Source organism: Mastigoproctus giganteus, chromosome 1 (assembly GCF_048544385.1).
Source record: "Mastigoproctus giganteus isolate SK-2022 chromosome 1, ASM4854438v1, whole genome shotgun sequence".
NCBI lineage: Eukaryota > Metazoa > Arthropoda > Arachnida > Uropygi > Thelyphonidae > Mastigoproctus > Mastigoproctus giganteus.
The window spans coordinates 42,188,979-42,205,166 of NC_143575.1; the positions used below are offsets into that span (position 1 = coordinate 42,188,979).

Sequence of the window (16,188 nt, forward strand, 5' to 3'; positions counted from 1 at the left end):
TAAGACTTTTGTGGATTTATTGGATGATTGTTTTCTGCAGCAGCATGTTCGAGAGGCAACCAGAGAGGGTAATACTCATGATCTGGTAATTAGCAGTGATCATTCGTGTATTAAGAATTTGCAGGTAAAGGAACCACTAGGTGGCAGTTGATCACAGTGTACTGATGTGGGATTTACTTAAAGTTATAATTACTATGAGGGGTAAAGGAGAGGGTTTTTGCTTCCATAAAGGTGAGTACAGTGGTCTCAGACAGTTTTTAAATTCTGTACAGTAGGATCAACTGATGATGTTACCAATAGCAAATTCTAAGTGCGAAGCATTCAAGGAATTAATCGTGGAAGTTACTAAAAGTTTCATACCTATTAAGAAATATTGTTCAAGGTTTAGGCCTAAATGGTTATCAAATGAACTAATGAGACTCGTGACAGAGAAGAAAAATGCATGGGATGCATATAAATTATCAGGTGACACAGAAGCCTATGGCAGATATAAGCTAGTCTGTAATCAAGTCACAAAGGAGGTTAGGCAGGCGAAGGCAGATTACAAGAAATCTTTGGCAAAGGATGCTAAGAAAAACATCAAGGATTTCTTTACTTATATAAACTCTAAAAGGAAGAGAACGAATCTGATTGGTCCACTTGATATCGATGGTTCGACTGTTGATGATCCTGCTCAGATAGCAAACAAACTGAATGAGTATTTTGCATCTACATTCACACATGAGGAGTTATTAAGGTTTGAAAATGCCAGAAGGTTATCAAATTGTAGCAAGGTGCTTAATGATTTTGTAATAACTGAGAGCAAAGTGGAGGAGAAATTGTTGAAGTTAAACATAAGAAAGGCACCTTGGGTGGATGGGATCTATCCAGTTATATTAAAGGAGGTGGCAAAGAAAGTAAGCAAACCCTTAGCCATAATTATGAGAGCATCCTTGGACTCAGGGGAGGTCCCCACACATTGGACATGTGCAGATGTATCCACAATTCACAAAGGGGATCGGCGCCTTCGTAGCCAGGTGGGCAGGAGCAGCAGTGCCTAGCACATGCTTCTTGATTAGACTGAGGTTCGAGCCCATGACTACCAAATACGGAGGATGTGGAAAGGTCAGGGAATGACTACCGCATATCCCCGGAGCAATATGGCCTTAGTTTCTAATGCTCCTAAAAACCAAATAACAACAATAACAACAAAGGGGGATCAAAGGGTGACACGAGTAATTACAGACCAGTTAGTTTAACTTCTGTTCCGGGAAAAATAATGGAGTCACCGGTTATAATTCAGAAGTTATAACGTAGCAATAATTCAGGCACAGCATGGGTTTGTTAAGGGAAAGTCTTGTCTGACAAATTTGATAGGATATTATGATGTGGTTACAAAGGAACTGGATGCAAAAAATAATTTTGATATCATATACTTGGATTTCAGGAAAGCTTTTGACACTGTACAAATTGGAGCAGAATGGTATTAAGGGTAAGTTGCTATAATGGATAAAAGGATGGTTGAGTGGGAGAAGACAGAGGGTGGTAATCAATAGATGCTGCTCTTTTTGGACTAATGTTATTAGTGTAGTCCCACAGGGTTTGGTGTTGGGTCCACTATTGTTTTGTTTATTTATCAATGATATTGATGATGGTATATCAGGCTTAGTTTCGAAGTTTGCAGATGATACAAAGGTTGGCAGAATTGTTAATGACAGTAATGGCAGTGTGCTATTCAACAGGATCTAGAAAATTTGGGCAGATGGGCTGAGAATTCGCTACTGACGTTTAACCTTGACAAATGCAAAGTACTGCATATGGGTAGAACTAACCCCAGAGAATCGTACCAACTGTGTGGTACTACACTTAAGATGGTAGAAAATGAAAAAGACCTGGGAGTATTTGTGGGGTCAGATGTGAAGTTTTCTGAGCAACGTAGACCAGGTTTGCACGGCAGGTCATGGGGTTTTATCAACAATATATAGGAATTTTTCTAGCAGGGAAAGGAGGTGATTGTCCTTCTGTATAAGGCAATGGTCAGGCCATGCTTTGAGTACTGCATACAGGTCTGGAAACCTCATTTTAGGATGGATGTAGATTTGCTTGAGCATGTACAGGAAGGGCAACAAGAATTGGTGAGAGGAATGAAGGGATCCTCTTACCAAGAGAGGCTTAAGTTCTGAAAATTGCAATGGCTGGAGACTAGGCACCTGCATGGTGATATGATTGAGGTGTATAAGGCCTTGAATGGGTTGAGCACGCTGAATTCTGAAGGGATTCTTCCACTTGTTCAGATTACGAACCTAAGGGGGCATAAATTCAAATTAAGGAAAAAATAGATGTAGAATAGATGTTCGGAAATTGGCCTTTAGCCAGGGGTGGTTAATTGCTGGAACAAACTTCCATCTGTCATTGTGGAAGTTGATAGGTTAAATAAATTTAAGTAGGAGCTGGACTAACAAACATTTAGAGGGAATGGTCGTGTGAATTTTTTTTTTTTTTTTTTGCTTGATGCTGCATAAGCTCATACACTTGCTTTCTTGCATCACATGCCACTACTACTACTACTACACTCGTATCATGAAAATATTGTAATGTGAACCCAATAACACATTTTTTTTTTGGTAATTCGTTTCACCACCTCGGAAGTTGAAAATTTCACCATTTTAACTCTCTAAAAGGAATTTTTTGTAGTATAAATTGTATTAGTTACCAATTCAAATAATTAATACGCACTACACTTTTGTCTTTTATCATATGTTTTGTTATAAGAACCAATTTTGAATGGCTTTGTGATATTTTTCTAAAGCACATTTCTGGAGGTCACGACCATAAAACCATGTGCACCAATGCTAGGAGTATAGTTAATAAATTTGATGAGCTTGAAGTGCTAATCAAGACATGAAAGGCAGATATTGTTGGAATATCAGAGACGTGATGTCACACAGATATAAGCAGCGCAGAATTGGAATTTGCAGAATACAATGTGTACAGGAAGGATAGACAGGACAGGAAGGGAGGAGGGGTTATGCTGTTAGTTAAGAAACACATAAAATCTAAGGAAGTGCATCCAATTGATGTTGGTTGACAATGCGGTGTTGAGTCTGTTTGGTGTGACATAAGCACTGAGAAAGGAAAAATGAGAGTAGGAGTGTGTTATAGGTCAAATGAATCTGATGAATATAATGAGCAAGTCTGCAGAGAAATAGTGGGCCAGTAAATCAGAATGTCTTATAATGTGGGATTTTAACTTTCCAGATATAGACTGAAACTTATGGATTGGTCACTCGCACACTAGCAAGACTTTTGTGGATTTATTGGATGACTGTTTTCTACAGCAACATGTTCGAGAGGCAACCAGAGGGAGTAATACTCTTGATCTGATTATCAGCAGTGATTATTCATGCATTAAGAATCTGCAGATAAAGGAACCACTGGGTGAAAGTGATCACAATGTACTGATGTGGGAATTACTTAATGATATTACTACCATCAAGGGTAAAAGGAAGGGCTTTTCAAAATCTGAAACAAGTAACTACAGACCTGTTAGTTTAACTTGTGTTCCAGGGAAAATAATGGAATCACTGGTTAAAGAAGCATTGCGGGATCATCTAGACAAGACTGCAGTAATAGTTAAGACAGCATGGGTTTATTAAAGGGAGGTCTTGTCTGACCAATTTGATTGGATACTATGATGTAGTCACAAAGGAACTGAATGCCAAAAATAATTTTGATATCATATACTTAGATTTCAGGAAAGCTTTTGATACTGTTGCACATGGAAGACTGCTGTACAAATTGGAGAGGTATGGCATTAAGGGTAAGTTGGTACAATGGATAAAGGGATGGTTGAGTGGGAGACGACAGAGAGTGGTTATCAATGGACACTGCTCTTCGTGGAAAAATGTTATTAGTGGTGTTACCCAGGGTTCAGTGCTGAGCTCATTGTTGTTTTGTATTTTTATCAATCGTATTAATGAAGGTATATCAGGTTTAATGTCCAAGTTTGCAGATGATACATAGGTTGGCAGGGTTGTTAATGACAGTAAAGACAGTATGATACTCCAACCGGATCCAGATAAGTTGAGAAAATGGGCTGAGAAGTGGCAACTGAAGTTTAACCTTGACAAATGAAAACTACTGCATATGGGTAGTGATAACCGAAGAGAAACGTACCAACTCTGTGGTACTTCACTCAGGGAAGTGGAAAGTAAAAAAGACCTGGGGGTAATTGTGTGGTCAAATATGAATTTCTTTGAGCAGTGCTGACTAGAACGAGTACAAAGAAGGGCAACAAGATTGGTGAGGGGAACAAAGGGGTGCTCTTACCAAGAAAGGTTTAAGTTCTTTAAGTTAAGCACCTGGAGAATAGGCACCTGCAAGGTGATGTGATTGAGGTGGATAAGGCCTTGAATGGGTTGAGCAAGCTGAATGCTGATGGGATTCTTCCTCTTGCTCAGACTAAGAACCTGATGGGGCACAGTTTCAAATTAAGGAAAGATAGTTGTTGTAGAATAGATGTGCGGAAATTTGCCTTTAGCCAGCGGGTAGTTGATTGGTGGAACAGGCTTCCATCTTTTGTTGTGGAAGCTAATAGCCTAAATAAATTTAAGGCTGAGCTGGACAGGCATTTGGAACAAATGGAGGGGTGAAATGGGAAGGTTTTTTTTTTTTTTTGGCTGATGCTGCATAAGCTTGCTTTCTTGCATCATATGCCTGTACTAATGCTAATGCAAAAACAATTTGCACTTTCTGGTTTATTGGGCTTTTCTGCTACTGCAAACAATTATAAATGGGTAGTAAACTCGATGTTATTGCATTTGTGAAAATACCAATAGCTGGAATTGTGTGGTTTCTTATGTTGTTATGGTGAAATGTGTTTCCCCTTTATTGACATCTTCAATCATATAAAAAACATAAATCAATTTTCAGAATCTTCTCTTCATTCCTTTTTTTTTTAAATTTATAGTGGCCTCATACTATGGTTTATGGCCAAAATCACACTGGCCTCCGGTCCACCGTGGTTTCCCTAGTAAGGCTTATGGCCAGTCTGCCTCTGTCGATAGAAAAAAAATATGAAATTGTGAAACGCTTTGAGCGAAATGAAAGACCATGTGATATTGCACATGCTACAGGCCTAAATGAGGCAATGCCAAGAATTACAAAGAATGCAGAGAAAATAAAAAAACTTTTATAGCAGGAACAACTCAAAGTGTAATTGAAATCCATTAGATTAAGACATAAGGAATTGGAAGAGATGGAACGGCTGTCATCTGTTTGGACAGAAAATCAAACAAAAAACAAGTTTGCTTACAATAGAAGCAAAAGCATTAGCAATATTTTATTACGTAATAAAACACGTAAGTATTTTATTACAATTATTTATTGCGTTCGGTAATGTTTTGGTTACAGATGTGTGTGCAATCTTGGGTGGTCGGCACCTAACCCTATTTTTCCCATTGGGCCTGTTGTTTATATTGCACGCTTTTGCATTGCATGAGGATTTCTAGGAACACAACTATCGTGCTATACGAGGACTGACTGTATATGGTCAGTGGCACTATATGCAGCAGAGACATGGATTCTAACAAAGAGAGACAAAAAGAGACGAGGCCTTCGAGATGTGGTGCTGGTGCAGGATGGAAAAAATTAAATGGACTGAAAAAGTGTCAAATGTGTAAGTATTAAGACATGTCCAAGAACAAAGGAAAATTCGAGGTAGAATAAGATCAGCTAGATTCAAATGGGTGGGCCATATGATTCAACATGGTGGTTTGCTTCTGGATGCAATGGAGGGGACTGTGGAGAGAAAATGCCCTAGGGGTAGATCAATAAAGACCTTCGTCGGGATGTTGCTGGATGAAGCAGGACTTAGAAATTTTGAGGAATTAAAACAAACTGCACAGGAGAGACAAAGATGGTGACAGCTCATCAGAGGAACTGAGTTACAGATGATGATGAGTAGTCTCCAGCATTGTGCTGGGTGGCTGAATGTTTGATGGGGTCCCTCTTTTTAATTTCTTCTAGGGCATCATCTTTAAACTTTTATATAGGCCCATCAGAATGTTGAATTAGTAGTAGTAGTAGTAGTAGGGGCATGTGATGCAAGAAAGCAAGTGCATGAGCTTATGCAGCATCAGCCAAAAAAAAAAAAAAAAAAAATCACACCATTCCCTCCAAATGCCTGTCCAGTTCCTCCTTAAATTTATTCAACCTATCAACTTCCACAACAACAGATGGAAGTTTGTTCCAGCAATTGACCACCCGCTGGCTAAAGGCAAATTTCCGCACATCTGTTCTACATCTGTATTTTCTTAATTTGAATTTATGCCCCCTTAGGTTCGTAATCTGAACAAGTGGAAGGATCCCATCAGAATTCAGCGTGCTCAACCCATTCAAGGCCGAATTGGCACATAATCTTGCAGGGCTCTTTAGAAAGGTGTGAACATTCTTTTCTAAATACAGAGTTTCTGGGGAAAAAAAGCCATCCTCTCCCCCTTCTCCCAAAATGCCAGCATTGTCCCTCCCCCCAGAAACTATTTTTTACCCCTGGAACAAGACAAACCAAATATAGAATTTATACAGTTTACAGATACTAAACAAAAAACAATTAAACAATATCTTTTTCTTGCTCATAGATATAAATACAATAACTTTAATAAACTAAATTCCCTCACACTTTTGGTACTATATACTTATGGAGGATTTCTTTGTGGCCAAACTGCCAAGCTCAGTGTTCTCCCCAGGACCTGTCGAATGGGTGCACTGCCCGGTGAATTTAACTGACTGCCCGGCTAAAATTTAAACGATTCTCGCGGTACCGTATGGTACTGCTCATTGATCTCGATTAATTTTAATTCAAACATACTATGCGATCGAGGGCAATGCGACAGGAGCATATAATGTTAAATTATGCAATTAATTTTTGCTCTGGATCACTTAAGTCATATTTATAAATAACAGAAAATTTTATAATATTGCAAAGTATTACACTTCCCCACCCGGCTACTTCATAATGCCACCCAGCTGGCAAAATTTTGTGGGGAGAACGCTGAAGCTTTATTTGCACAAAATCCATTTTTATCAGAGAAAACAATTTTGTCTAGGAATTCTCTATCTGCTATGCTCAACCATTTTAAATAACTGATAGTTATTTATTTAACTCAATGAAAAAGTGAAGAGGCCTACACAAGTCTTGATCTTGTATAATTTATACAATATACTTGTACTTGTACAATATATACCAAATGTGGTATCTTGCCTAGAATCTTCCAAAATACTGGGTGAGACATTTGAGTTTTATGACTTTTCATGACATGTTGACTTTAGACTTGAAATAGGATTCATGAACTTGCTCCATGTTCTCCTCAGTCATGTCTGATGGTCATCTACCTTTTCCTTGTTGGCAACACAAGCAGCGTTTCTTAACAAGAGGTGTACTGCACTTGCATTGTATTATATTCAGCAGTTGCCCTACTCCTTGTGGTATTTTGCATTGAATTGTGTTGTTGAATTATTTTTCATGCATCCAAAGTACCTGGTGGCAAAATATATCATTTTGGTTACTAGACCACCATGCTGCCAAATTAAAATTTGTTATTTTACTAAAAAAAATTTGCAATAATTTTTTAATTGTCCTGTGTAAGTATGAATGTCTGGCCAGCACAGCTTTAGTTTTTAGCATTAGAAAAAAATAGTTCATGGAAGCATTTTATATTAACCCATTCGTGCTGGGGTGACCCACCGGTGGATCGCTGCTCTAATATCCGCTGGGCAAAGTGATCCATTGGTGGGTTGCTGTGGCCAATTATCATTGGACGTTGCAACCCATGGGTGTCTAGTTGTGGTACGAGTCTTATATTCAGTTTTGGCATTAAGTGCCTAGTGTTTAAGCATTTTATTGGATTCACCAGTCCTCCATATATATTTATCTACCAAGTGTCAGCCCAGGATCAATATTTTTTATTTATTGAGGTTTTTGTGTGGTATATAAAATCATAGTAGTTGGAAAAGAAAAAGGAACCAATAGCTGACAGTTTTTATTTCAAACGTAATTATTTTTTTTCACAATCTTGACAAAATTTTTATTTATTTTCACAATCTTGACAAAATTTATTTATTTTCACAATCTTGACAAAATGTTTTAACTCTTTTGCCTTCCGATCTGCTTCTTTCTTTCTTTCCTTCTTTTTCAGAAATTTCTTGTAGCACCCTTGCGACGTTTCCTAACTTTCTTTGCTTGATCTTCCATTTTACAAAAAAGTATGAATTCTGCCAGGTGCCTTTGTTACTTTTGTAGTAGTCTCGCTATTCAATAAACTGTATACAGGAACTCCCCGACTTACGTAATACTCGACTTACAGAAATTCGACTTTACGTAAGTTTTTGCCGCCCAGTGCAAACTTAAAAAAATTGTGGAAATGTAGTTTGCATCCCGTAGGAATAAATGGAGGTATCGTGAAAATATTGTAGTGTGAATAACACATTGATTTTTTTAAAAATTCTTTCCAAGTCCTTGGAAGTTGAAAATTTCACTATTTTACAAAGCTATTTATCTCTCAAAAAGGTCATATTTATAATGGAAATTGCACTACCCTTTTATCGGTATCATATGTTCCCGTTATAAGAATCAATTTTGAATGCCTTTGTGATATTTTTCAAAAGCGTGTTTCTGGAGGTCACTAGCATAAAACAATAAAAACAGTTTGCACTTTCCATTTTATTGGGCTTTTCTGTTAGTGCAGTCTATTATAACCTAGTAGTAAATTCAATGTTATTGCATTTACGATAATCCTGATAACTGGAATTCTGTGGGTTTTTACGTTACAGTATTATGGTGAAATGTGTTTCCCTTCACTGAAATTTTCAATCATATAAAAAACAAATTTTCAGAAACTTCTCTTCATTCCTATTTTCGTATTATAATGATGAAGGGAAAAACGGAAAGTGCAAGTGCTGGCAGTGCCAGGAAACAAAACAAAATTGATTTTGAAATGAAGGTGAAAATGATTAAGTACAAAGCAGGACAAAGTTTGTCATCTATTTGCAAGGGAATTAGGTCTTGCTGCTTCAACGGTGAATACAGTACTGTTTTAAAGGACAGTGCACATATAAAAGAACATGTCAAAGCATCAATGCCCTTAAGATCAACAGTGATCACAAAACAGTGTTCAGGTTCTATATCGAAGATGGAACAGCTATTAAGCTGCATAGAAATTTTGTGATGTGTTGGAAAAAATTATTGATGAAGGTGGTGGCTATTCAACACAGCAAATCTTTTACATTGACAAGACTGTTCTGTATTGGAAAAAACTGCTGGATCAAACATGCATTGCCAAAGAGGAAAAGACAATGCCAAGTTTCAAGGCTTCAAAAGATAGGGCCATGCTCTTGCTTGGGGCTAATGCAGCGGGAGATTACAGATTAATACCACTGCTTGTGTACCATTCTGAAAATCCTTGTGCATTTAAGGGCATCAATAAAGCCACCCTACCTGTGCATTTCCCATCAAACCAGAGAGCATGGATAACAGTATCTTTCTTTGAGGATTGGTTTAAATGTTACTTCATTCCCAAGGTTGAAAAATATTGCAAAGACAACGACGTTCCTTTCAAGATTTTGCTTCTATTAGATAATGCTACTGGACATCCTATGCATCTAGATGATTTCAATTCGAACGTGAGAGTCATATTTCTACCACCAAACACGGCTTCACTCATCCTACCTATGGATCAGGGCGTTATTTCAAATTTAAAAGCATAATATTTACGTACATTTGCTCATGAGACATAATCGCACTGAGCGATTATGTCTCCCCATTTCATTTTTCCTCCTGTAATATTCCTTGGTATTCCTTTTTGATTGCTTCTTAGAGTCCCACAGAGAAAGGTTTTCTTTTCTAATAACTTGCACTAGAGGGAAACTGGTGTAAAAATTATCCGAATAAAGAACACGTCCTGCATTGAGCAGATTAGCTGTCAGTTTCATTGAGATGGCATGGGGCAAACATAATTTATAAAATTTGATCCCATATTTATGAGATTTGTTAGGGATATTCTGGCGAAAGAGTAGCCTTCCATGCCAAGGGGTCAAACTTTCATCAATGACCAAGTTTTTTCCTGGCTTTAACATGCTTTGAAAATTCCTATTGGCTCTATCTAATAAAATTCTGATTTTGTTGAGACAGTCTTGTCCATTGGCAATTTCATTGTCAGAGAAATGCCAATATTTCAGCAGATCTAGGAAATGATCTCTACTCATAAATTTCCTAATGAGATTATTTGAGTATAAATCTTTTTTTGACCAGTGTAATCTTATATCTGGGACATGAACAATTCCCATTATCAATAATATTCCAAGAAATTTTTCCATTTCCGGTTCAGTGGTTGGTCTCCAATCAGCTTTCTTCTTTTTGGGTGTTCGTATATTACTAGCTGCTGATGACAAACAGTACTGTGCATATCTGTTGGCTTCAATCACCATCATCTGAAGTATATCGTCGGTTAGAAACAGTTTGTATATGTGGTAAGGTTGGTTCAAATCAACATCAACAAGGATTTCAGCATCTTTATTATATTCATTAATTAAAATTTTAGTTTTTCCTACCTCTTGCCAAATAACATTTTCAGACTTAGATGCATTGGAGATTACTTGAGAATTTGGGTCATTATTTTCATTACTGATTTCATGATATTCATCACTTTCATCAGATTCTTCTGAGGTTTGGATCTTATCATCACCATCACTGCAATTGGAATGTATGTCTAAATCATCTAATTATGACCTGTCATCAGATTCATCACTAAAGAAATATTGTTGCTTCTCTTTTGTCCGCAAGTCCACTCTGTTCTCGATGTCCCTGGACAGTTTTCATCATGTTTTTGGGCACCTTTTTCTTTCAAAACAGGTACATTTGAATCATCATTATCACTTCTATTCATCAAACATTTACCATTAGCTCATTTTCCATAAAAAGAGGAGGGGGTTCATTTCAAAGCTTTTTATAAATAGGTATCTATAAATATGAAATACAATAAACGAAAATGCAAAATATCTAAAGTTTACCTCAGTCTCTAGATTATAGTGATAAACGAAAATGTTCTCCACACGTGCACATATTTGAAATGAAGTCACTATGGAGGCAATAACTATTGTCAGTCTCACAGAGTATGAATAAATTGGAAAACAATGCTTGTGGCAGTACCAGGAAGTAATTCGAGTGTGCGATTGGTGACTCACTGGCACTTATCCCCGTTCATTGACAATACTTAGTGCCACAGGGCGGGGCGAACCACCGGTGGGTCACTGTCAAATTTTCACTAAAAACAAATGACAACCTGTTTCTCTTGCACGTTATTTGACAAATATGTGTTATTTGTCACTTAAATGAACCAAATTATGAAAAAAACAGTCATCATTTGGGAAATAAAAGTCATGAGTCTATCTGTCCCTTAGGCTTCATGTTAAATAAATGCCCCAGTGGGAATGTGTTAAATTCCTTCCACATATAACTATCAACAAAAACAAATGAAGTTATATGCTGCCATGTTGGGTTAATATATTCAAAAACAGAATAGTAAAACAAGTCTTAAGTCACAAGCATGGCGAACAGCTTCATCTTTTTCATCAGTAAAAAAAATTGCACAAAACTAACAAATTTCAACTTATTTCCAACATGAGTTCACACCGCACGCGCGCACACACACACACACACACACTAGAAGCCACCCCTCCTTTAGCTAATGTCATTGAAGTCCTGATTGGCTAGACACTAACCAGTCATGATGTCACCATATTTCAACTATCAGGCAAACTTTTGGTCTGATTTCCATAGTTGAAATATGGTTGAATGTCATGCCTATATCCAAACAATGTAGTGAATCATTCTGCTAAAGTCCTAATAATATGTGGACAGAAACTTTCACCACTCCAGATTCTTGTGGAAATTCAACCATTCCTTTCTGTTTCTTTGTTTCCCAAAGAAATTAATGGTCTGTAAATTTGCTGGTGAAATTGATATTTCTAATGGAATATACCAGTCAATTTTAACACAGGATCACAGAGAGCAGTGGATTCTTGCATGCCAGGATCTTCATCATCGTCCTGTGGCTGATCCACACTTTGTTTCTTCCATTGTTACTGGCAACAAATTGTGGGTGCTATGGCTCCCTTAAACAGTCTCAGTTATTGCAATGGAAGACTGTCTTCTCCATGGCCCAGAAAACCAAGACAATCTTGATCAATTATGATTATGCTTATTGTATTTTTTGACTTACAAGGCATTGTTTTGAATTTGCTCCTCCTGATCAAACAGTGAACCAGGAGTACTACAAAACAGTTCTATGATGATTATGCAATGCTGTTTAGACAAAGTGGACTTCATGGGAATTGGTACTGTCATCATGACAATAGCCCTGCACATTCAATGCTTTCCATTCAAGAATTTTGTGTGAAGCACTCCTCCTACCCATCTGCCTTCTTCACCAGATTGATTTCCATGTGATTTTTGTTTCCCAAGTTTAAAGCCCCCTTTAGAGGTCACTGATTGGCAATGACAGGAAATTATTCAGAATGTGACCCAGGAACTGTTAGCAATTCCAAAAAAATGCCAATCAGGAATATATATAGAAATTTCAGAAATGTTGGAATCATTTTATGCGGTGTTAAGCAGACTATTTTGAAGGAGATCCGTCTGTAAGTAGCCAGTTCAGCATTTCCCAAATATTAGTTCAGTCCTGAACTTTTTGATCATTGCTGATGTATAGTCTGTGATTGAACTATCACATGGATAGTTCAATACATGGTAAGAGACATGCCAACAGGTATTTGACATATGCCGGACTGACCTGAATTTATTTCTTGTGACATTACATTTGTGTTGAGCTTGTTATTTATTTGGTTTTGAGTTTCATTTCCAGTTGTTATACTATTTATTGATACTCCTTGATAAATGTATTATAAATGTCATAATTTTTAATATTTTTGTATTAACAGCTTCTTTTCCAAAACCATCAGCTACCAAATCATGTAATTGTGAAGCAAATAGTTCTCCAGGTGAATGCAGTTGCTCTACTCCAATAGTAACAGAAAAGGAAGAAAAAGATAACAATGAGCAAGAAAAAAAGAAGATATATGGTTCAAAAATATTAATCGATTCTTGGACATGGGGACCACAACCCAGTATGTTTATGATAACCTTATTGCATATGATTATACAGTATGAACCAAAAGTCAGGTCAAGTTAACCATTTTCGATCATGGCCACGTTAAACAATTTCTTTGATAGCTTCTTATTTCTTGAACTGCATGTCAGATCATGGCAGCATTTTAGCTTTTTCTTCTTCATGTTTGTATATCACATAAATTTAGTGTCTTATTGATTTTTTTAAGATCTTTAGACTTTTGATTCATATTGTTCATAGACTCACCACTTAATATAATTTTAATAGCTTTAATATGTCATAGAAATTAAATCTTTTGGTGCAGGTGTGTTTTATGCAGAGTTTAAGTTTAGAAATTATGTTTTATATAGAGTTTTGTGAGGTTGTTTCTGAGGATTGAGAGAAGGGTTTGTTAATGTATACATGTTTAATCAATGTTCATATTTTTTCAGATTTTTATGCAAAGTTCATAAAGCAGTTTTTTTTATTCTGTGTGATGATTTTTTTGGAAAACTTGTTGATTTTATTATTCAAGTTGATTTTTTTGAAAGAAACTGTTGGTTTTGCAAAGCTCATTTTCATTCAGTAATGTATTGTTTGTAAGGAACCCTGAAGGTGAAACACTAAAATTTAGATCTTTTTCAAGTAAACTGATTTTATATGAGGATAAGTGTAAGAGGAAAGATTAATAACAGATTTAGAATTAAGGGACGCTTGTGGAAAAGTTTTATGTGTTCTATATGTCTCTGATGAAAGCATTTCATAACTTGAAGTAGTAGTAGTGCCATGTGATGCAAAGCAAATGTATGAGCTTATTCAGCATCAGCCAAAAAAAAAAAAAAAAATCGCACCATTCCCTCCAAATGCCTGTCCAGTTCCTCCTTAAATTTATTCAACCTATCAACTTCCACAACGACAGATGGAAGTTTGTTCCAGCAATTAACCACCTGCTGGCTAAAGGCAAATTTCCGCACATCCAGTCTACATCTGTCTTTTCTTAATTTGAATTTATGCCCCCTTAGGTTCGTAATCTGAACAAGTGGAAGGATCCCATCAGAATTCAGCGTGCTGAACCCATTCAAGGCCTTATACACCTCAATCAGATCACCGCGCAGGTGCCTAGTCTCCAGCCACTGCAATTTGCAGAACTTAAGCCTCTCTTGATAAGAGGATCCCTTCATTCCCCTCACTAATCTTGTTGCCCTTCTCTGTACACGCTCAAGTAAATCTACATCCTTCCTAAAATGAGGCCTCCAGACCTGTACTCAAGGCGTAGCCTGACCATTGCCTTATACAGAGGGATAATCACCTCCTTTTCCCTGCTAGCAAAATTCCTATATATCATTGACAAAACCCCATGACCTGCCCTGACAGCCTGTCTGCATTGCTCAGAAAACTTCATATCTGCCTGCACAATTACTCCCAGGTCTTTTTCATTTTCTACCACCTTAAGTGTAGTACCACACAGTTGGTACGTTTCTCTGGGGTTACTTCTACCCATATGCAGTACTTTGCATTTGTCAAGGTTAAACTTCAGTTGCCACTTCTTAGCCCATCTGCCAAAATTATCTAGATCCTGTTGCAGTAGCACACTGCCATTACTGTCATTAACAACCCTGCCAACCTTTTTATCATCTACAAACTTCGACACTAAGCCTGATATTCCTTCATCAATATCATTGATAAATATACAAAACAACAGTGGACCCAACACCGAACCCTGTGGGACTCCACTAATAACATTAGTCCAAGAAGAGCAGCACCCATTGATTACTACCCTCTGTCTTCTCCCACTTAACCATCCTTTTATCCATTGTAGCAACTTACCCTTAATACCATTCTGCTCCAATTTGTACAATAGTCTTCCATGCGCAACAGTGTCAAAAGCTTTCCTGAAATCCAAATATATGATATCAAAATTATTTTTTGCATCCAGTTCCTTTGTAACCACATCATAATATCCTATCAAATTTGTCAGACAAGACTTTCCCTTAACAAACCCATGCTGTGTCTGAATTATTGCTGCAGTCTTGTCTAGATGATCCTGCAATGCATCTTTAACCAGTGACTCCATTATTTTACCCGGAACAGAAGTTAAACTAACTGGTCTGTAATTACCCGTGTCACCCTTCGATCCCCCTTCGATCCCCCTTTGTGAATTGGGGATACATTTGCACATCTCCAGTCCGTGGGAACCTCCCCTGAGTCCAAGGATGCTCTCATAATTATGGCTAACAGTTTGCTTAGTTGGTTTGCCGCCTCCTTTAATATAACTAGATAGATCCCATCCACCCCAGGTGCTTTTCTTACGTTTAACTTCAACAATTTCTCTTCCACTTTGCTCTCAGTTATTACAAAATCATTAAGTGTCCTGCTACAATTTGATAACCTTCTGCCATTTTCAAACCTTAATAATTCCTCACGTGCGAATGTAGATGCAAAATACTCATTCAGTTTGTTTGCTATCTGAGCAGGATCATCAACAGTCGAACCATCTATGTCAAGTGGACCAATAAGATTCATCCCCTTCCTTTTAGAGTTTATATAAGTAAAGAAATCGTTGCTGTTTTTCTTAGCATCTTTTGCCAAGGATTTCTCGTAATCTGCCTTCGCCTGCCTAACCTCCTTTGTAACTTGGTTACAGATCAACTTGTAGCTATCATAGGCTTCTGTGTCACGTGTTAATTTGTATGCATCCCATGCATTTTTCTTCTCTGTTATGAGTCTCATTAGTTCATTTGACAACCATTTAGGCCTAAACCTTGAACAATATTTCTTAATAGGTATGAAACTTTTAGTAGCATCCACGATTAATTCCTTGAATGCTTCCCACTTAGAATTTACTGTTGGTAACATCGTCAGTTGATCCCACTGTACAGAATTTAAAAACTGTCAGACACCACTGTACTCGCCTTTACGGAAGCAAAACCCCCCTGATGGTAATTAAATCTTTAAGTAAATCCCACGTCAGTACACTGTGATCACTGCCATCTAGTGGTTCTTTTATCTGCAAATTCCTAATACATGAATGATCACTGCTGATAACCAG

At 37.3% G+C, this 16,188-nt stretch overlaps 1 protein-coding gene across 1 annotated transcript in view; it reads left to right on the plus strand.

Moving 5' to 3' along the window:
- The window catches only part of HERC2 (E3 ubiquitin-protein ligase HERC2), a 971,627-nt gene that overhangs the window by 33,544 nt on the left and 921,895 nt on the right, over positions 1-16,188 (plus strand). The window contains exon 4 of the mRNA XM_090372402.1: positions 12,973-13,158. Coding sequence (XP_090228528.1) covers positions 12,973-13,158 — 186 coding nt within the window. The remainder of the gene's footprint in view (positions 1-12,972; positions 13,159-16,188) is intronic.